This window comes from Actinia tenebrosa, unplaced genomic scaffold, assembly GCF_029948245.1.
Source record: "Actinia tenebrosa isolate PJP-AT-01 unplaced genomic scaffold, QUT_ActTen_1.0 PGA_scaffold7__59_contigs__length_16204524, whole genome shotgun sequence".
Lineage (NCBI taxonomy): Eukaryota > Metazoa > Cnidaria > Anthozoa > Actiniaria > Actiniidae > Actinia > Actinia tenebrosa.
In genome coordinates, this window is record NW_028292584.1 from 2,383,831 (window position 1) to 2,405,229 (window position 21,399).

Sequence of the window (21,399 nt, forward strand, 5' to 3'; positions counted from 1 at the left end):
TTTTTTAGGGAAGTTATAAATGTGGATACTGTAATCCTGGGTTTATTGGTAGTGGTTACGCCGGCTGTGTACCTGGTGACTTTTGTACCAATGGAACACACACATGTCACGTGAACGCCAAGTGTATACAGACTGCTGCTGGCAAATATAAGTGTGTGGTAAGCAACAAGGGGTCTTTTTTGGTGTAGCAAGCTGTATTGTAATCTGGGTTAGGGTTTTTGTTTTGCTGGGTATTATTTAGCTTCAAATTCACTATCCTTGGCTATTGGTTTATTGTCTTCATGCTTCAGGTGCACTGCAACACCAAGAAAGAGCAGTAAGAAAATTTAATAAGAAAAGAACTAAGACAAGTTATTCAAAAAATCATTTATTCCGAATCCATGTTTGATTACCATAGCCTTATCTTACTTCATCAAGAAAGGTTGGGTTCATACTGGTCTTTGTACCAAACAAATTCAAATAAGCCACGGGAGCAAAGGAATATAAAGTTAGACCCGAATTTAGCTGCCCCAAGCTTATGGGTTTTTGTAATCATTTAGTACCCAGCATTTATACACCTTTGTGGACAGATGCACCGTGAGGAGTTTAGCCCATTTAAAGCACTACCTAGCTCGCTAGAGGTATATTAACCGATATTTATATACATTGTGTTTTGTAGTGTAAAGACGGGTTTGGTGGCAGTGGAGAGGAATGTAACCCAGATCCTGATTTCGACATGATTCCTGATGATGGTCTAAGTTGTACGCTTCCTAACTGTAGACAGGTATTATATGAATCAGATTTAGGGAATCGTCAATGCTTAGCGTATGTAGATTGTGTTCTGGATGCACGCTTATAGTTGGGAGAGCACGAAGGTAGCGCAAGAATTGCACTTTAAAGCCTAAAAGGAATTTATTTGGGGGAAGAAAACGTGCGAATTGTCTCGCACGATTGTGGTGTTACAAGGAAAATTTGTTTGGGACGGCTTCCAGTACGAGAAACGTTCATTTTCCTGCTACTTAACAATGGTGCGTTAGTTTGCTCAAATTTGTGATTGCCCCAAAACAAAAACGTTATTAAACCGTATTCGCCTTTTTGATTTCAACTTTTTTTAAGAAAATGATCTAAAAAGCATTTCGTATTTTTAGGATAACTGTCCTGTAGTCCCTAACACAGGACAGGAAGATAATGACTCCGATACTGATGGCGATTCTTGTGATGATGATGATGATAATGATCTCATTCCTGATAAACAGGTAAATGTTATTGATTACGATGTACGACCTGCGATAAAGGGTGGAGGAGAAGAATGATCATGGAATTTTGGGAAAAGAAAGGTGTAGGTAAAGCAGTCTGTTGGGGGAAGTCGTGGTCTGTTGGGTGGGAGGTCGTGCTTCAAATCCTGGTCGGACCAGCACTTAGAATTACATCAGCAAATGATTAAATTTTCGCGTGGCCCGGATCGACACGTTAATGGCTGTCCCTTCCCCAGTCAACCAAAAACGTTAAAAGAGGACCACTAGTTTATCAGTTAAATTACTGTCAAGTGTCTTCCTTTAAAAACAAAGTTTGTATATAATTTAAGAAAGAAAAACTTTTCGGGCAAAAAAAGAAAACAAGCTCTTCCCAATAGCTTACATAACATTGTTGTATTTTGCTTTGTTTGGCAGGATAACTGTCAGTTTGAAGCGAATCTAGGCCAAGAAGACCTCGAGGGCGATGGCGTTGGAGATGCATGTGACAACTGCAGGAATGTCACTAATCCAGACCAAAAGGATACTGATGGGGATGGGATTGGGGATGCATGTGACACTGACAGTGATGGGGATGGTGAGTAGTGCTATTGAATTATTAAGACAAAAAGGATACTGATGGGGATGGAATTGGGGATGCATGTGACACTGACAGTGATGAGGATGGTGAGTAGTGCTATTGAATTATTAAGACAAAAAGGATACTGATGGGGATGGCGTGGGGGATGCATTCGGTACTGACAGTGATGGGGATGGTGAGTAGTGCTATTGAATTATAATAAGACAAAAAGGATACTGATGGGTTTGGGGGGGGGGGGGGGGAGAGGAGTGCATGTGACACTCAAGGTGATGGGGAAGGTGTGGGGATGCAAACTGAAATATTTACATTAAATAAATTGTATTCTTAATCTTCCCTTACTAGGAATACTGGATAAAGACGATAAGTGTAAGTACTTGAACGGTAGTGGAGATCAGGTGGATACTGATGGTGATGGTATTGGGAACCTATGTGATAACTGCCCGAACGTGCCTAACACAAACCAGGTAAGCTGGCGCTGCAAAAATGTGATATAACCAAGATTATTGACTGACATATTAAATGATGACGTAATATACATATTTATAATGACGTCATCTAAGAGATATTTTAATGCCGGACTAAGGACTTTAAAGGCTATGACTCTTCACTATGACTCTTCATTAAATTTCTTTTGAATAATGGAAACTGTATTCCCAAAAAAATCTGTTTACTGTGTTAGACATCTTCAGCTAAAGGAAATATTTGTTAACATGAAAAATCAGTATTGCTGGTATTGAAATAAGAAAAGACACGGCGGCTGTGCAAACCATCAATGCTTATTAACAACAATTTGATATTGGATTCGAAACCAAGAAATATACGTATCGAAGTCACCATGACTTCATGTTCAAGTATTTTAATGGTAGTCATGTTCTTAAGATCGGGGGTCTTTATGTTGTAGGCTTTCATCATGTGCTTACCAACAGCAGACGATTCGCGGGTACAAATGTAGAATACACTTCTAGCCATTTGTACCAGCGAATCAAAGATTAAAAATCGTCGCCTGTTGGTTAAGACCCCGATCTTAAGAGCATGTTCACAGTATTGAAGAAGTGCAATGGAAAACTTGACTGTTTGATATTTGAGATGCTATTCATCAGTGAACGTTAAACCAAATCTTAACACCCAGTCTGTTTCGATCCATGCAAAAGTATATATGTAATTTTGCTTGTTTATTAACGAACTTTGAACACTTTAGCTACTGTTCTTTTTTTTGAAATCACTTTGTAAAAATTGCCATTAAAAAGGACGACCATTCAAGTATTTGAAAATGAAGTCATGTTGACTTGGAAACATCGTATATTTGCGTTTTATATTTCTTATTTTGAATTTAAAATCAATATGATTGTTTTGTTATTATTTCAATTATGCTGATTGCATTTAATAATAATGTCTGTATTTACCGTATAATGTAGCTGGATTCAAATCAGAATGGTTATGGCGATGCGTGTGACGGCCCAGGGAAGGACAAGTAAGTTTATCCACACGATACGATACCAGAATGAATTGCGCGATACTTTGAGTGCCAAATATCATGTGATAATTGTACTTATTTTACAGAGACGGTGATGGGGTACTCAATGACTTTGATAACTGTGTTGATCTACCTAATGGTGACCAGGCAGACGCGGATGGGGATAAGATAGGTAACCCAATTCTTTTACAGTAGTACAAGGAAGGGGTTAGCCGTTTCTAAAAAGCCGTTAAATAACTTCCTTTTTACTGCATCTCTGTTCTTATATTTATCTTTATAAAAGGATGAACCACCCAATCTACCCCCTCCGCTTTCACCCTGATATCGAAGGAAAAATGCTCTAGTACCTGTCATTTGTTATGGAGAGAATGTCAAGAGAATGACACGTGGTCTAAAATAAGAAAAGACACGCCCAAGCTAAAGAGTTCTACTAACTAAGAAAAATATTTTTTTGTCTTATTATTATTAGCAATAAAACTTTATGAAAAAAATTCTTAACTAATCTTAAAATACTTTAGTAAATTGTTTGAATTCATTGAATGAAGTATGATAGTATTTAATTACTACGTGAATATCATGTATCAAAATTTTGAAGCGTTGTTGAACTCTTGGAATTAACGCTATATAAATTATTATTATTATTATTATTATTATTATTATAAAAAATCGCAACTATATAGAGTTCAGACAATTAATCCGTGAAACACTAATTACTAAATAGTACAAAATAGTGCTAATTAAACAATAGAAAGCAATGGAACTTGCATGAAATTGTGTTATTTATTATCATTAAAGTTTCACGGATTTACTGTGGACACTCTATAATAGATATTTTGTTGTTTTTTCAGGCGATGATTGTGATGATATCCAAGATGACGATGGGATTACCAATCAGAATGATAACTGCCCACTGGTCAAGAACCCGGACCAAAAACACGATCAAAGAACTTATGATGTTAAAGGTAAAAAAAAATGTAGTTGTGTAGAAACTGATAATGGATTTGTCTCATTGTTAAAAAATACGATAAATAAATAAATACAAATAGTAAGGTTTATTGCAATAGGGTTTTTAAGAAAGAAGTGTGACGTCGAAGGGCAAGAATACCTGTATGTGATGTCAGAGATAAACACATTGTTGTATACATTGTTAACAAGTTTTAGGCCTCCAGCAAAGATGAATACGTGGTTGTTACAAAATAGGTATGACGTCAATTGGGATACCTTGGCTACTTGAGCGTGAATAATCATGTGAAGATTGCCTAGTTACTACGAAAACAAATATAAAATCAGAATTGATTTCTAAGGAGATGTGTCCTTACCATATACCAAGAGATGTGTAAATGTAAGAGCCCTAACAACTGTCATCTCTGCCTATTTTAGCTCGACCTGTTGGTGATGCCTGCATGACAGATTATGATGGTGATGGCGTCGTTGATGATGACGATGCATGTCCACGTGTCAAACACATCAGCAAGACCAGTTTTCTGGATTATTTCACTGTAGACTTGTACCCAGGCCATGGTGATCCTGATCCTGTGTGGAGAGTTGGAAAAAAGGTACCAGCGATTAATGGAAAAAGTTTTTCGTGCAACCTTTTGTTATTATAATTTTTCCTGCTTTTTTGGGAGGTTGTGCTGCTGTTTTTTCGGCATGCTTCTTAAGCCTGGTCCTTAGTGCGACATAGCACAAGCATAAGGATAAGGATCAAAACGTTCCTTTCTTCATATTTTGCTTATGCTTAAGTCATTGAATTTCCCAGTGGGGACTTGCACTCTTATGCTTATGTTTGTGTTTATGTCACTAGTGAGGACCAGGCTTTATCCATACTTAGCTTGCATTCTTCCCAATGACTCTAGAAAGACAACAGCCGTGTCAGTCATATTCTTTAGCACAATATACTGCTTTCTTACGACACATAAAGCATTGGCTCATTTTCATCAAATTTTTGGGTCGCTTCACCTCTTTTATTATTATTATTTAAGGGGGTTGACGTAGAACACGTATCCAATACCACGCATCCCGGCATGCTCATCGGTAAGTAATATCCCATAACTCCTGTATTGTTTTTGTCCGTTTCGCTACGCGCAATTATTATTACTTCTAGCACTTCCCAAGTGATCACTTCTTTTAACGTTCTATTGATAATAGTGATGTAGTTTCATACAAGGGGGTGAATTCGAAATCACGTCGTCTTTCAAACGTATTCTTTAGATGTGGCTTTCCCTTGCTTTCCTTTTCTTTCGTTCCTTTCACCCATTTATTTCTTTAAACCTACCATCCAACCTATAGGCCCTCGCATTCCTTCGCAATGCAGCTCAGTTTATTTTGACACGGTAAAAGCATCTGGTCAAATATGTACAAAAAATATTAGATAATCTAATAATCTAATAAATACGATCAAAATACGTTAGTTACTTAAAAAATAAGTAAAAAAACCTGTTTTCCATGAATGCCGTGCTTAAATAATTAGATTGTGGATTTGTTTAAAAGTTGTCGAAACTCACTAAGCGATTGCGCTTGACGAACTTCGCTAGATAGGCTATTCCATAAAACTGTGCCACTATAGGTAAAGGATATTTTTTAAGATAATAGACCTTTCCCGAATTCGCTTGACTGACCACAAAACAATGGTTTGAAGTCGAGACTAAACTTCATTCTTTTATTCATCAAGTTCAACCTCGACTTGAAACCATTGTTTCGTGACCAGTCAAGCGAATTCGGGAAAGGTCTATTAGTGCGCGGCAGAGGAACAGCTAGTTTGTTAACGGATTTCCGGAGGGAGTAAGAGGTTGTATCATCCCTGCTAATAAATTTGGAACTCAGATAATCGGGAGTAAGGCCATTTAATGATTTGAAAACTAAAATGGCCTTATGTTTTTCTCGCTGGGTATTCAGAGTATTCCACCCTAAAGCTTCAATCAAGTCCCTTGCATGAGTTATCGAAACTGGAAAAAGTCAAAATCCAAAAGGAATCCAAAAGGGATCTATTCCAATTCTTCCTTCTGCACATTCGTCTACCCGTCCGCTCAGCAGTATAGACCCCTCACATGGATTAACTATAGGAAATGTTCGGGGGGGGGGGGGGGGGGGGGGACAATAGGCTGTCTCTTCTGATGCAAAAGAAATGAATATTGTTTTATTGGCCAGAACAATTCCTGTTGGGACAATGGTTCTATCTATCCCATTATTTTATTAATTCTGGTATATTTTATATTCAGGCGAAACGAGATACGGCCCAGTAGACTATAAGGGTACTATGTACGTCAAGGCGTCGTCAGGCTCTGATTACATTGGAGTCGTGTTTGGCTACCAAACAAACAGGAAGTTTTACGTTGCCATGTGGCGTAAAGAAAATATAAACTTCGCTGATGCCGATATTAACGCAGGAATCAAAGGAATTCAACTCAAAGTAAGAATTCTATGAAATTACATCAACTCGAACATTACAGTTTTAATTCTCTACAGAGCTTTTTCCTGTGACGTTCTCCTTATAAAAACTGACTTCGTTATCCAGAATGGGAAGCAGTTCTCCGAACATTTTTCTTGTAATTTTCCTTAATAGTAAGGTCTGTTGTTGAGAATTCCACTGTTTGCAGGTGGAGAATGAAGATTAGATTAGCTTGGCTTTATCTTAGTTGGTGGTGCATCTACACCCGTAGATGTTCACAAATTCAATCGATTAAGATAAGTGCGATTCTCAATATTTTGGGAACTCAGACATTGCAACGGCTTGTTGTAAAATTGGACTTTCACTGCCGCTAGTCAAAAAGATAAAATGTACGGACTTATTATTTCTGATTGACTGCTGCAAAAAAAAAGCATGCAGCTTGCAGCCACTGAGTGCGCATAACATTGGAAACTGCTAGAAGTTGGTTAAAAGTAACCTTGTTATTTGCATGTTTTAGTTGGTTGACTCGAACACTGGTCCTGGCAAGGCTCTTGCACAAGCCTTATGGCACTCTTCAGACACGACAAATCAGGTAAATATCTAACGTTTTAAACATAAAAGAATGAGAGTAGAGGTGGTATTGAGTGCAAATAAGCGTCACAGTCATGAAGCATGTAACGAGACATCTTGAACCAAACCCGTTGCGCGAATGACACGGTTACAGAACACTACTCTAGCTTACTCTGCAACCTTTTCCGCTCGGAATGTGCACGTATAGTGAGTTCAACCGTGCAACAAACTCCTTTTCGAATGTTGTTAATATTTATTCCTAGAGTACAGTTCTTTGGCATGATCCAAAGATGGCGGGCTGGCAGCATCAGACGCCATACCAGTTCCACATCAAACATCGACCATCTGTTGGTATTATCAGGTAATACTTTTAGTCCACGCCTAGCTTCTGGCTGGCTTCGAATTTATTGTCAAAAATATTACAAATGATAGAATATCGTATGTAAAATCCCTTTTTTGCAACAATGAAAACATCAAAACTGAGATCGTATTAAGATTTTCACTAAAATACATTGCAGGCTAGATTTTCACCAAAGTAAATGACCCGTGCAGACCACGCTTTCTTCCTTCATGGATTATTATCTTTATTTTGAATCATCGAAGCTAAGACCAAATTAGTTATTCTGGGTAAACAGTTTTAATGACTTAAATATTAGGCATAATGCAGTCTTGCCGCTTTTGAAAATTGATTCAAGCTACCAAACCAGGCATTTTGTTACTCTTCATGCATGTGTCTGTATGTAAACAATCTTCAAATGCCCAGGATATCGACTACCCAGAAAATTTAACGGTTTTAGCTTCGATGAATTAACCTTTTCAAGCCGACAACGTTTTTTCAATTTGCTGTGTACTCTTATTGATGATAGCTGGAGGCAAATCAACATACTTAATCAATAGTTTTTTTTAACTCTCCAGGTTACCTTTATTCCGTTATTTGATATTTCTTTGAAAATAAACCCTGGCAGTGACCATCCCCCTTTTACTAACCACCCGTATCCTGATTGTAAAGTACCTTTGAGTATACACATTGAAATGGTAATATACAAATTATAAATCAAAATTGCATTTATATAATCAATCTCCTATGCATTCTTATCCTAGGTTGAAGATTTACCAAGGACCAAAGGTCCTCTCAGACTCGGGGGATATCTTCGATACGCATATCACCGGAGGTAGACTGGGGATGTTTGTCTTCGGTCAAGAGGACGTCATCTGGTCAAGGCTGGAAGCCAATTGTGCTGAAAGGTATGACATTTATCCAAAAATATGAAAAAATAACGATAAACTACACACTTTCAGCCAGAATTGAAGCCAGTTCTCATGTGTCGTTCTGGTGGGCTTAAACTCGTGTGGTTTGAAATTATCGTTCTAACGAAAGACTTGGCTACCATGCTGGTTATATATCAAAAGAAACCATTAGATGTTGCGAAGTATGGAAAGACGTAAACGTATGGCAAAAGAAGTTTCCATTATGACCATGAAAAGAAGCTAATTATACACTTGAAACAAACCAGAGTATCGGCTGTGAAAATAAGCAGCATTGATTTTCTTTTTAATATTTTTGTATGACATTTATTTCAGAGCTAACAAAGCACTATTTTTCGACGGGACTGCCGATTACGTACAACTTCCTTCAATTGGTCAGTTAGGCTTATTAGAAAGGTATATAGACGTTTAGACAAGCGTATTTTCGCTGTAGCGTTCTTAATGAACCCAGAGACCTAATATCGTTATTGAGGGACCCAGGGACCCTTTATCGTTATTGTGGGACCCAGGGACCCCTTATCGTTCTTGATGGACCCAGGGACCCTTTATCGTTATTGAGGGACCCAGGGACCCTTTATCGTGCTTCATGGATCCAGGGACCCAATATCGTTCTTGAGGAACCCAGTGACCCATTTTTGTTCTTGAGGAACCCATTTTCGTTCTTGAGGGACCCAGTGACCCATGTTCGTCCTTGAGGGACCCAAGGACCTATGATCATTCTTGTGGAACCCCCAAATATGGATTTCATTATCCATTGTCAATTAAGGAAATGTTGAGCAAGTGAGCTTAAGACCCTTGATTTCGACTGAGAAACGAGACAGAACATCGACGACTTTTAATACTCCAGTGTATTTATGCTTAGCCTCACTTCTGAGGTCCGTAAATAACAGCAAAAATATCAAAACAAGCAACTCCTGGATTCGAGGCAAGCCCGCATGCACTGGATTTTTAAGAGTCTACAATTGGCTTTAATCAGTCACAGAATTATTGCATTTCTTGTATGTTTTCAGTTTTACCATCACAACATGGATCAAGATGGCTACCAGTTACCCTCTCACCAATCAACCTATTATCTGTACACTGGATGCTACATTGTGCTTGTATCTCAAAAACAGGTCATTCCTACTTTTTTTATTAAACAAAGCATTCTTTAACAGTATACATACAAAGTTAAAACAAACACATACAATTAACAAAGAAAAAGGAAAAAAACAAGTAAATAATTATTTATATAAGGGCACTACATCCAATACAAAAAAATGAATTAAATAAGTTAAATAAAAGCAAGGTGTTTGTCCCATTTATTGCTGTGAAATTCAGTTTCTTTCTTTTTCAATAGCAATCCTACTTAATAATGTAATTTTATTGGGGTAGGGATGGAATCACTGGACAGCTTTTTTTTCCCTCTCTCTTTAGCTTTTACTTTACTAGCTTACCCTTATTGCGTGACTTACTTTTGTTGCGTGACTTTTATTCCTGTAGACTTATCTATGGTAACGTGGGGTCCGTAGTCACGGCAGGAACAGAAGCCATCGAACCTGATGAATGGCATCATCTGGCCTTTAGATATGACGCACAGAGTAAGTATCATCTTTATGGGGTCTCTCCTCTGCCTCCTTTCATAAAATCTAACACCATCAATTTACAGGCTGTTTTCAGGATATCGATAAAATCGATGCTCAGCTTTACTTTTGTGATGTTAGATAATATCAATGTTTCAGTGACGCATTGTTGTCTTTAACTCGACCAGGAAATATTGTCACTCTCTTCGTGAACGGCTCTTCTGTAGGTTCAACCACTAATGTACAGAAGCCATCATTGGTGAGCAGCGTAAACTCTTCTACTTATTTTTCTGATTTACTGAAATGAATAAAGTAAAAGTAATTAATAATTTCGCCGTATGTTTTCAACAGACGCCAAGCGCCGCTCTTTACATTGGAAAAGATCAAACACATTACTTGGATGGAACTCTGGATGACGTAAGTAATTATAGCTGCCATGAAAATAAATGGTGACGTAATGACGGTGAAAATTGAGTATGATCGTATCAATTGTTATGTTATTAATGGTCAAGAAGGTGGTGACGTCATATAGCGATAATGATTACGTCTATAGTATAAGCCTTTTCATAGTTTAAGAATCGATCCCACTGCGCATGTGATTTTATCCCGAATTTCTCACCTTCTTTTGACTAAACCTTCTTTTGTTCTTAATTAAACAAAAGAAGGTGAGAAATTCGGGATAAAATCGCATGCGCAGTGGGATCGATTCTTAAACTATGAAAAGGCTTATTGTCGAACTGATGATGTGATTACTCAGTGTGTTACTATAGTGATCGATGTAATTCCGTGATATATCTATAAGGGCATTAAATCTCATGAATCGCATTACCAGAAGTCAGTGAAGCGCAAACACTGTCTTCCTGCTCATCCATCCAGGTGATGCCATTCAGCTTAAAAAAATTGCCCGCTGAGACTACCGTTTATTGATACCAACCCAACCTATCCGTGTCTTCTTTATATGATAGGCCACACTGTGGGGTATCCAAGTTTCTGATGAAGAAATCCAAAGCTACATGAAACTAGCAGGCCTGCAGTGGCCCATCCGCAACTACCTTGTACGAGCCCATTATGACATGGAGGACCTTAAGGATTCTGTCTTGTTGGACAGGTCAGGCAATAACTTCCGTGGCAACCTGTTTGGAAAGCCAGACCTAATACCGGTAAGTATGCCCTGAGATTTGAGAATATTGAAGTGTAACAGTCTTTTCACGATCCTAGTTGAGTGGGTCACGTGATTTGTACTGTGAAACTGGACTCCTCAAACTTTTCCAAGAATTTTTGGCAATTTGTGTAAAAAAATTGACATAAAAGTCGATAGAGCTATGGCCAATATTCTTTCAGTTTTTTGGCAACCTTTGTGCAAAGCCTGTAGTCCCCTCCAGATGTGCGTGATTTGCCTCTTAAGTTAATAGAGCTCGATTCTTAACAGTCTTTGGAACCGCAGTGGAACACCTTTACGACCTACGACCTATAAAAATTCAATTGCAGATATTAGAGTTACACTCTTGCCTTCAAACAATTGTTTCAAGTCGAGCATTTGGGTAAATACAATAAATGTATATAGTTGCCCACTACCCACCCCCCACCCCCACGTCCCCCCCGTCAACTCTAAAAACTCACGTAATTGATAGCAAGCAATTACAACAATTGCTTGAAGGCAGTAGAATGTAACTCTAATATTTGCTATTGCCAGCTAGTTTTCTATTGTTCGCTGAGATCTAGTCAGAAAAAAGGTTTATACTTAGTGTTCTTTTACCTTTCAGAGTACCGTGGACAAGAACCGTTTTTTCGTTACTTACCCACATAACAGACGGCGGCGTAGCATCCTGTCACCATGGCAACACACTGAACTTTGATTGAATAGTGCCTCCCAAGGAGCTGGGTATACTGTGGGCTATTTTGAAAGGATTACATAAAACAACAACCATACGCCAGCAGCTAGACTAAACAAACAAACAACAACAACAACAAAACAATCTTTAAAATGTAGTTATTCTATAATTAATATAGTTCAGTATATCTCCCAAGGAGCTGAGGATACTGTAGGCTACTTTGAAAGGATCACATAAAACAACAACCATACGTCAATAGGTACAAACAAACGAACAACAACAACAAAACAATTTTTTTAAATGTAGACACTTTCAAAGTCAGATCGTCGAAAACGTCCCTTCTTATTTGATTCTTATTTGAGAAGGACATCATTCAAAAAAATGTAATGAAGTCAGGATTTGACGACATCCATGACACTCTCCACTTCAAAACACTTGTAAAATAAAGTTGATATACATTGGTAGTTATAATACAAGATATGTATTTATTGTTTTAGAGCTTTTAAGATGTGACGTATGTCCGGATCCACTGACTTCTCATTAAAACTTGAAATGATAAAGCGAAAAAGGTTTTCAATTAATTAATCGCCATCTCAAGCAATTAGAAATTAAATTAAGACAACGAATCCTCTCATGAAGAAAAAGGCAAATGAAATATTTTTGTTTTGACCCCGGAAGTCGCTTTCAATACGATGGAGGTCACACTTAAAAACTCTATTAGTCTTTAGTCTTTCAATATGCCACCGTGTCATCGAACATAATGGCGGCTATTGTCTGTATTTTTTCTTCTTTAATAAAGATGATTTTTTGTTAAGACCTCTGAATTGATGAATTGCAAGCATTCCCAAGAAAGTCAAAACACAAAAACATGGCGGTCATTGTGGTACCGTTAACAATGGATGCTAATGAGAAATCTTTCGTTAAATGGTACCAAAATGGCCGCGATGACGTAATGCGCAAACGAAGAATAAATTTATTTATTTTGTTTATTCATTCTTTATTTCATTTATTAACTTTACATCTAGATATTTTAAAATCTAATTGAGGGCATGGCGAACAGGACAAGAGTCCCATGTAAAGACCAGCCTAACAAAAAATACACACTAAAAGAAAAAAGGAAAAACTAAAGCAAAAATAACAATATAATGTACAAAGTTAAGAACAACAATTTGGATCATAAGAGCGGCACTTCGAACAAAAAGATTTCCACTTACGCATTCTATTGACATCAAAAGTAGAGTTAAGTTTAGAAAAGTAACAAATTGTTGAAAAGTGCCAAGTTCAAAGTTGTCCTGTTTGAAATAATGCATTAGAGTTCAAAAGTCACATTGCATGTTTCCATGGCAACTGAATTGTTTATGTGTTAGTATTGACACATCGTAGTCTCTGCTAAAGTTTAATGTCAAAATATCACATAGTTAAGGAGATAAACCACCCCCTCTTGATTTGTATCAGACATCTTGACCCATGCCTTAATTAATAATCCTGAGTCGCTGCACATGACGTCACTTCCAGGTTTCCATCGGCCATAGGCTAGGAAAGAGCCAGAAGTGTACGCCTTGTCACTGACTCAGAAGCTTATGCCACCACTGCAGATCCAGGTGAAATTTCCTGTTCAAGCAAATTGGGTGATCCATCTTGCCAAACGGGAAAGAAGATTCATCATCTGTCGAATGAAATACCTTCCACGCCAGGCTACTTTGAGCTGCATGGTGGTCTTACTGCATGGGGCCAAGCTACAAAAACTACTTTGAATAAACTCTTATTATTACAAAAGCAAGCTATGAGATTGATCTATTTTTCTGATAGAAGAGAAAGTGCTATCCCTTTTTTTCCAAAAGCTAACATACTTCCCTTAAACTTACAATACTTGAAATCTGTCTCTGCTTGATGTATGATGTTGTCAATGAACTTGCACCACTAAATATTTGTAAATTGTTCTCCTTTGTAAGCAGTATTCATTCTTATAATACTAGATCTTCTGCATCTAATAATTCATATGCAAAATACTTTCAAACTAATCTTCAAAAGAACTCATTTTCTTGTTTTGGCGTTCAATTGTGGAATCGAATTCCTAATTCTATAAGGGACTTATCAAAACCGGCTTTCAAAAAGTTGTTATTTAAATAAATATGGCTATGATGTTGAAATCTCCAATCTTTTTTCCTCAAGATAAAATAGTGCACGATATAATAATGTCATTATTTGTTCTAAAGTCAATATTTCTTTCTTATATGCTATTAATTTATTTTCTTGTATGTAAACATTTAAATTTTTTCTTCTTTTTTTCTGTTAAACACAAACTTTAACTATTGTAAATTATCTTTAAATATTAATAAATTGTAATTATAATTGTAAAATTGTAATTGTTACCAATCAAGGACACTATTCTTGTATTTTACACCACTGCGGCTGACACCATTGCTCTATACAAAAAGGCTTTAGGGTAGCTAGCTTCCTCGAGCTATGAAGAAATAAATTTAACCTCTAACCTCTACAGCAGCTTCCTAAACTTTTCCCCCTCTTAAATCACCTTGAACATCATGATCAAAACGAACATTTGGACAAACTTTGGTGCTTATTCAATACATAACCACTCAGATACTTTTCTTAGGGATGATTTAACCCCTTCCCTTGGTAAACAGGTAAAAGGTAAAGGCATTTATTTTACTTAGATAACGCCCAATTCTCCCCAGCCAAGGGCTAATGTTTAATACGCTCGAATGTTCGCCCTCTACCCCCTCTTACTATTTCCTTTTATGGGTATTTAAAGCTAATTAAAGCTACACAGAACAGAGAGAAGTCGAAACAGACGTGGAGTCCCAGAGGATCGAACAAAGATCTAGCACTGAAGGCCGCGCATGGTACTAACCCGCTATTCGAGGTTTAAAAGACGGCGAAATCGTTCGTGGTTGAAAGTGTGTTGTGCTTGCAAGATGGCGGCTTTGACTTTCCTCCCTTGTAAAAGTAAATACACGTATCAACGACATTAGATACCATAGGGGAATTATATAGAAAAACAAACGTTAAAAAATGTTGCATGTTTGCTTGCTTGCTTGCTTGCGTACTTTTCTTGCTGGTTTGTGTGTTTATTTTTTGTTTTGCTCTTTTTCACTATATTGAGGACATTATCTCGACTTTTAACACAAAAATAATTAAAGCCGATTTTTTCGGGATGTTTTTTCACCTTTCACTTTGATCTAAATTGGTGCTCCCTGTGGGTCTACAATGTCGACAGAAATTACATTTCATTATAAATAGTTGCTCGAGTTTCCAATTGCGTTCTTGATTATACATACTGTTACGCAGTTAAGCATGAAGAATAAGAGAATAAAGAATAAGGGATTAAATAGATATGCACGTGAAAATTGGGATTACATCACCAGCTCTATATAAGAAATGTTAATGTAAAAATAAAAGAGCAGCAGTTAATACTTGACGGTAATGATGAAAAGGTAAATTATACACCGTGAAAAGATGAAAAAAAACTTACTGACGTTTCGGACGCTAGTCCTTCGTCGAAGTAAGAGAGAAAGAGGTGGTAGAAAGGAGTGTATATACTGTATATAAAGGAGTGTTTTCAGCTAGTTATATCTTCTTATTAATACTTGACGATTCGTTGACATGGTTTTGGGCCCGACGCTAGATTGTCATAGGCAGAGTGACAGATGGTACAATACATTTCTTTATTTCTTAGTAATAAACAAGGATCATCTAATTGATTTTTTCGTAGTTTCTAGTGAACTCTTGAACGTTCTTTTGAACTGAATAATTTCAATTTGTGATGAGTCAATGATTGATGTTCTGAGTTATTGCTTCAACGTTGTTTACCTAAAATATTTCAATATTTTACGCTTCATATTATTACACCATGACTAATAGCACCAGTTATTGGTAACGGGAGAAGCGAGAAGTGTCTCTCAGGTTCAGAGATCAATCTTAAAATTCTTGATGCATTTCGATTTGATTCTCTTCGATTGAAAACAACAAGAATCAGAAGGTAGTTGTCTTATAACATTTTTTCTCGTTTCTAATCTGGCGACTTGCATGTTTAATAAATTGGGGATTCTCTTTGATGGAAAACATAAAATAGTAATGATAAAAGGGTAAATTATACACCGTGAAAAGATGAAAAAACTTACCGACGTTTCGAACGCTAGTCCTTCGTCGGAGTAAAAGAGGAAGAGGTGGTAGAAAGGAGTGTATATATGATAGAATAAGACAAAAGAAACCCATGAGAACAAGGTGGGCAAGGAAACGAAGAAAAAAACAATATAAGACAAAAGAATGGGTTATAGTTAAAAGCAAAGCGTTCATTTATCCCGTTGGTACTAAGAGTGCCCAATAGGTGAATAAGGTGAATAAATACCTCTTATTCACATCATATAAAAACTCCTCTCTACCACCTCTTTTCTGTCAACTTTATCATATATTTTATGTCGTTATATATATTCTATTTTTCTTTCTGAATATGCTATGATAATATAAAAGTTATAGCTAAGATTTCTTTTACTCGCTTTGTCATTTATTTTTGATGCGCATATTGAATATTTAATATCTAAGATTAACTCTCGAATACATTTACTTAAAAGGGCCAAAGATTATATTCCTATCAACTACAGAACTATATTGTATAACTCTCTAATTAAGCCATTGTTTGAATACTGCTGTACGGTTTGCAGAAACTGTTCTATAGACTTACTGTCTAGGGTACTGACTCTCCAAAAACGCTGTGCCAGAATCATCCTAAGCGCATACTTTACTTCCAAATCAACCAGCCTATTTGAAAAACTCAAATGGATTCCCATAGGTGATATTATTCAATTCAAGAAACTGTATATGCTATTTAAAATTGTTCATCAAAAGTGTTCTGCATATTTCTCTAAGTACATAAACTAATGCTTTTTGCATTAATAAGTTTAATACCAATAAAGTCATTGTTATTATTTTTATTAGTGTTTTATAATCTTTTACATCTATTTTCACATGTGTATTTTTTATTTTGTTTAACTTTATTTTTCTATTAATCTATGTTTCTATGCTACTCTTTTCAACGTTTGCAGATTTCTCTCATTGGATATTCTGGGGTTTTTTCTTAGTCCACTAAACAGCAAGCCGTTTCCAGCACAAGAAACAGTCTATATAGCCATGAAACTAAAAATTAATGTGACAGAGTTTTTAAGTCTTCAAGTTCTAACTGACAACGATATTACGTTTGCTTGCGGTTTGACAATAGCAATAAGCATCGTCATACTCATCGCTAACACCATCGCTTTGGTAATCTTCAGTAATAGATCTCTTCGATCGAAAAAGTCAAGTTTATTGTTGATGAACATGACAGTTGCTGATGGGTTGGTTGGCTCAACCTCGATAGTGCTGTGTATTTCTCACATTGACTACTTTCTCGAAGGCGACCCCTCAGTTATTTATCTTCAATTGTGCTCCATCTTTCTTTTCCAATTGAGCATAACCGCCTCAATTATATCTCTCTCGGCTATTTCTATTGAGAGAGTCATCGCTGTGTGTTGGCCATTTTCCCATCGACTTGCACGAAAACAACATTACTATTTGGCTATTGGGTGTGTATGGCTGCTTGCCTTTGGGGTTCCAGTGTCCTTCCACCTCTATATCCGTGATATCTTGTCCCCTTTCATTGCTCGTTTTATCACTTTTACGATCGTAATCGTATCTTGTACCACGATACTGATATCATACTTGTCCATTTGGATCAAGATTAAATTCTTCACGAAGATTCAACAGTCAAGGACCATGCAAGAAAACAAAAACCTGGCCAAGACACTGTTTATTGTAACAGTGGCTTCTCTTGTCACTTGGTCCCCCGTGAACATTAGAGAAGTCTTTCATATAAACATTAAGGGAAAATATTACAAATTGTCCATCCAATTGCTAATTTTGAGTAACTCTTTGATTAATGTGATAGTGTACTCTTTCAGAATACCGGAGTTTAAAAGAAAAATTAATGATGTGTTATGCCTTTGTTGCTTGACCCGTAGATATAGAATCGCTTTGCAAAATGCCCAACAATCGAGAGATCGAGTCAACCACAATGTTCAGGTCATTTATTTAGAAAATCTTTCAAGCTAATAGCTGGAATCTTAGGTGGCATGATCTGGGCGCTGTAAAAGAATAAGAATAATAAAAACCGCTGACTAACCTCCAAACTTTTTTTGAGGAACCATACACATTTTGAACTTCAACAAGGCAAAAATCCTCAAAAGATTGTCAAACCATTTGATTCAACCAGAAAAACCATGGTTAAAAAGTTGAAAGCTGCAAATATAGAAAGGCACTGATCCATCGTTCAAATCACTGGCGATGCAAGCGAGCATTCGCTCCAAGATTACGATGAAGGAAACGAGCAAGAACAAAGATTTCTCTTTAACATAATCAGCAACCAAAAACTCCCCATAAAGGCCAACAGTCAAGTCAGTCAACGTGTCTTTTCATCCGCGAATGAGCTACCAAGTACAGCTTCAACACAATGGCGGTCAAGTATTGCACAGAATGTAAATAATTTTCACCACTGCAGTGTCACTCTCAACGTGCTTCAAGGCCGACAGAGCTCAAAATTTCGTTCATCCTTTCAGTAAAAAAGAATCAGGAGAATTGATTAAGATTCTGATTCTCAGTAGTTCAGAGCTAGAACTTTCATTTTTTAAACGAAAAATCAAGTCTTTCCTGCTGGTTAGGCTCCTTTTGCTTTTGAATGAAAAATCAAATCGCTCATGATTTGATAACTCGAAAAGGAGCTCTTTACACCCCGTTTTCACCCCTGCGGCCCTCGGTCTAGAATTCTAATGCAAAACCGAGCCCGTGCGTTTACGCTGGTTTAAAAAAACAAAGCCCTAAATTCCATTGTTTCGATGCAAAACACGAAATACTAAATTATATGGAATTCAGAGAGGCAGATTACTGTTGCTTTGTTCTTTTGGAAATAAAGTGCTTACAATATATCCGTGTAATTAAAAACCTATCCCGGGTTTATAATTCAGCCCCGTTCTCCCCTGTTGATATCAATTCCGCCCCCGGCTTTAAGGATCTGGGTTTTCCGAAGAATGTAAGAACCTACATCAAACAATGGATTTAGGGCGTGGTTGATTTTTAATATGCATGCAATAACTTCTGTAATATTAGTTTATTATCCTAAGAAATAAGTCACATGCACCAGATGTGTGCATATTATATTACTTTACGAAGTTTAATATTTTGTAAAGCCCAATGATTAAAAAACAAAAATGTAAGCGCCTAGTTTTCCAAAGGCAAGTCAGAATATAGAGCAATAAAAGGATTAGATAACATAATCTTACAACTGATGCTGTCATTATATTCAGACTATAGTAAATAGAATTACCTATATTTTCATTGCTAAGCGCTGATCACGACAACAGTCGAGACAGGGAAATTGGGCAATGCACTTCCGCCAATCAAATAAATTGGTCGGTACTTTTATATTTCTGATCGATTGGCCGCAGTGTAATACCCTGAAAATAACCCAAGACAATAAATGTCGATTTTTTGCCACACGGTGGCGGATGGGCATGAAAACAGCCGTGGATGTTATTCGCAATGTTTCAGGATATTGTAATCGCTAATCACCAACTGCCGTCCACAGTTCGCCTCTTTAACATTTTTGAAATAGCTGTATAGTAATAACACTTTTAATTAAGGAAGTTTGAATAGAAAATTAAAGGATATCCATTTTTAACTCGTGGATACGCGAAGAAACTAGTTATTGTGAGGAGTCTGAGTATGTAAATGTGTCACTCGCTCACTGAGATGTTGGCAGATCGATAATTAAACGTTTATCGATCGTCTTACGTCATCTGCTTACGAACGTTTAACGACACTAACACTAACACTAACAAGCACATAGCTATTTATATGAGGAAATGAAATGCTGATGTTTCATTTGGGATATTTCTAGCACTGTGGACCCACTCACTCTTCTACGGTGGCCCATAACTGTCACGGCAAATCAAAATTCAAACGGCAGTACAAAAAATATTCACGGCAAAATCACCAATTGTCACGGCACTACACAATATTTCACGGCAAAATAACCAATCTTTGCGGCACTACGCAATCTTTCACGGCAAAATAACAAATTTCCACGCAAAACAGAGTAACAAAGCAGAGTCTTCCCGATTAGTAGGGCACTTGTGCCCGGCTAGAAGATAAGAGACATTAATAAAGTTATTATTATTATTATTATTTCTCCTCTCCTCGACCGTTGGGATGGGATCTGCTCGCAGGGTAAAACGAAATCGATTTGGCCTACGCTTATACGAATGATTTCTGAAATAAACGGCCCTCGGCTCGACTTTTAAATCAAAAACCAAATCCAGAATTTGTTTTTCAGAAGACTTAGCAAATAGAGAACCGTCGAAATTGAAGTCCGTCTTTCGTAATTGAACACGTTTATACATGAGAAAATAAATTCATCACAGAATTTGCTTCCAAACTCAACAAAATAGCAAAGAAGTAAACGAAGTAGATGTTAAAAGGAAAATAAAAGGACCATTGATCATCTTTCCAGCTAAAATGAGTATTTAAAATATAAAATCGAGCGAAATGCATTAAGCATAAGGACAAAGGGAGCCCAATCTCTGGAATGTGCAACTAGTATCCACGAGTTCGCCAAAGGGCGGTTTGATTAGAATCTTATCTTATATTTGTCGAATTTAGACTAGGTCAATGCAAACTAACCGTTAGCCACCGCAAGAGACGGCTGCAATCGAAATAGTATTTCTTATTATTTTACAGTAACTTGTTCTTTCTAAGACCGGAGATAGACGTCATTCCAACATAGCGGTCAGTGTTTTTTTTTTTTTTTTTTTTTTTTCTGGAGTGGCAAGACAACAGATTATACTATTCTACATTGTAACCACGAACTTGCCAACAGTAAAATAACAATTGAAACTTTCTTTTCTTATACACTTATTTCAATAAAGTTAGTCGCCTGAAAAGCTACAAAGCTGAGACCAACAAGGATTATGGGTAGTTACATTTTACATGTTTAAACCGCTTTAATAACTGTTGATGGATTTTAGATCTTTTACCAGTTACAGTCTCACCTCTTCTGAGCATCCTCAAGCTGCAATTTGTATCAAAAGCTTTACTCATTTGATATGAAAAGTTTGCCATGATCCTCAGTGATCTCAGCTTTCTAGGTTTTTTGTGACTAACTTTATTGAAATAAGTGTATACATGAAGTTCAAGTAAATAAAGTTTGTCACGCTGTTTTTGATCGAAGCTTTAACCGTACATAAATATTCGTATTTACTCTTAGGAGTCTTACAGAGGTATAGTTTGTATCGAATTCAACGTGTTGTATATGTGTGATCTCCGAACACGATTGTTATTTTGTTTCCCTAATTAGTAGTTTTCAGTTAGTACAAAAAAATATTGAGAAGAAAATAACGTGTTTTGGTTTGGATTGTAACATTCGAAAACTTGTCATAGCTGGTTCAGGCA

At 36.8% G+C, this 21,399-nt stretch overlaps 3 protein-coding genes across 3 annotated transcripts in view; 2 read left to right on the plus strand and 1 right to left on the minus strand.

Moving 5' to 3' along the window:
- The window catches only part of LOC116299704 (uncharacterized), a 46,407-nt gene extending 33,689 nt beyond the window's left edge, over positions 1 to 12,718 (plus strand). Inside the window, exons 56-76 of the mRNA XM_031708422.2 lie at positions 9 to 158; positions 659 to 763; positions 1,128 to 1,235; positions 1,650 to 1,809; positions 2,155 to 2,276; positions 3,228 to 3,283; positions 3,373 to 3,458; positions 4,135 to 4,248; positions 4,667 to 4,842; positions 5,269 to 5,320; positions 6,505 to 6,695; positions 7,192 to 7,266; positions 7,508 to 7,605; positions 8,346 to 8,489; positions 8,826 to 8,906; positions 9,521 to 9,625; positions 9,993 to 10,090; positions 10,261 to 10,331; positions 10,424 to 10,489; positions 11,038 to 11,232; positions 11,836 to 12,718. Coding sequence (XP_031564282.1) covers positions 9 to 158; positions 659 to 763; positions 1,128 to 1,235; positions 1,650 to 1,809; positions 2,155 to 2,276; positions 3,228 to 3,283; positions 3,373 to 3,458; positions 4,135 to 4,248; positions 4,667 to 4,842; positions 5,269 to 5,320; positions 6,505 to 6,695; positions 7,192 to 7,266; positions 7,508 to 7,605; positions 8,346 to 8,489; positions 8,826 to 8,906; positions 9,521 to 9,625; positions 9,993 to 10,090; positions 10,261 to 10,331; positions 10,424 to 10,489; positions 11,038 to 11,232; positions 11,836 to 11,928 — 2,346 coding nt within the window. The 3' untranslated portion in view covers positions 11,929 to 12,718. The remainder of the gene's footprint in view (positions 1 to 8; positions 159 to 658; positions 764 to 1,127; positions 1,236 to 1,649; positions 1,810 to 2,154; positions 2,277 to 3,227; positions 3,284 to 3,372; positions 3,459 to 4,134; positions 4,249 to 4,666; positions 4,843 to 5,268; positions 5,321 to 6,504; positions 6,696 to 7,191; positions 7,267 to 7,507; positions 7,606 to 8,345; positions 8,490 to 8,825; positions 8,907 to 9,520; positions 9,626 to 9,992; positions 10,091 to 10,260; positions 10,332 to 10,423; positions 10,490 to 11,037; positions 11,233 to 11,835) is intronic.
- LOC116299709 (delta-actitoxin-Amc2a-like) overlaps positions 1 to 15,422 on the minus strand; it is a 117,184-nt gene extending 101,762 nt beyond the window's left edge. The window contains exon 1 of the mRNA XM_089040505.1: positions 15,398 to 15,422. The gene's annotated coding sequence lies outside the window, so the exon portion shown is untranslated. The remainder of the gene's footprint in view (positions 1 to 15,397) is intronic.
- A 387-nt stretch (positions 15,423 to 15,809) lies between these two features.
- LOC148905330 (melanocortin receptor 4-like) lies at positions 15,810 to 18,466 on the plus strand. The gene is made up of 2 exons (XM_089040269.1): positions 15,810 to 15,904; positions 16,968 to 18,466. Exon 2 carries the CDS (start codon positions 17,053 to 17,055, stop codon positions 18,007 to 18,009), a length of 957 nt encoding a protein of 318 aa, XP_088896395.1. The 5' UTR covers positions 15,810 to 15,904; positions 16,968 to 17,052; the 3' UTR covers positions 18,010 to 18,466.
- Positions 18,467 to 21,399: the final 2,933 nt, after the last annotated feature.

Coding starts and splice junctions, on each gene's coding strand:
- LOC148905330 (XM_089040269.1), top strand. CDS start 17,053: ATGAAACTAAAAATTAATGTGACAGAGTTTTTAAGTCTTCAAGTTCTA.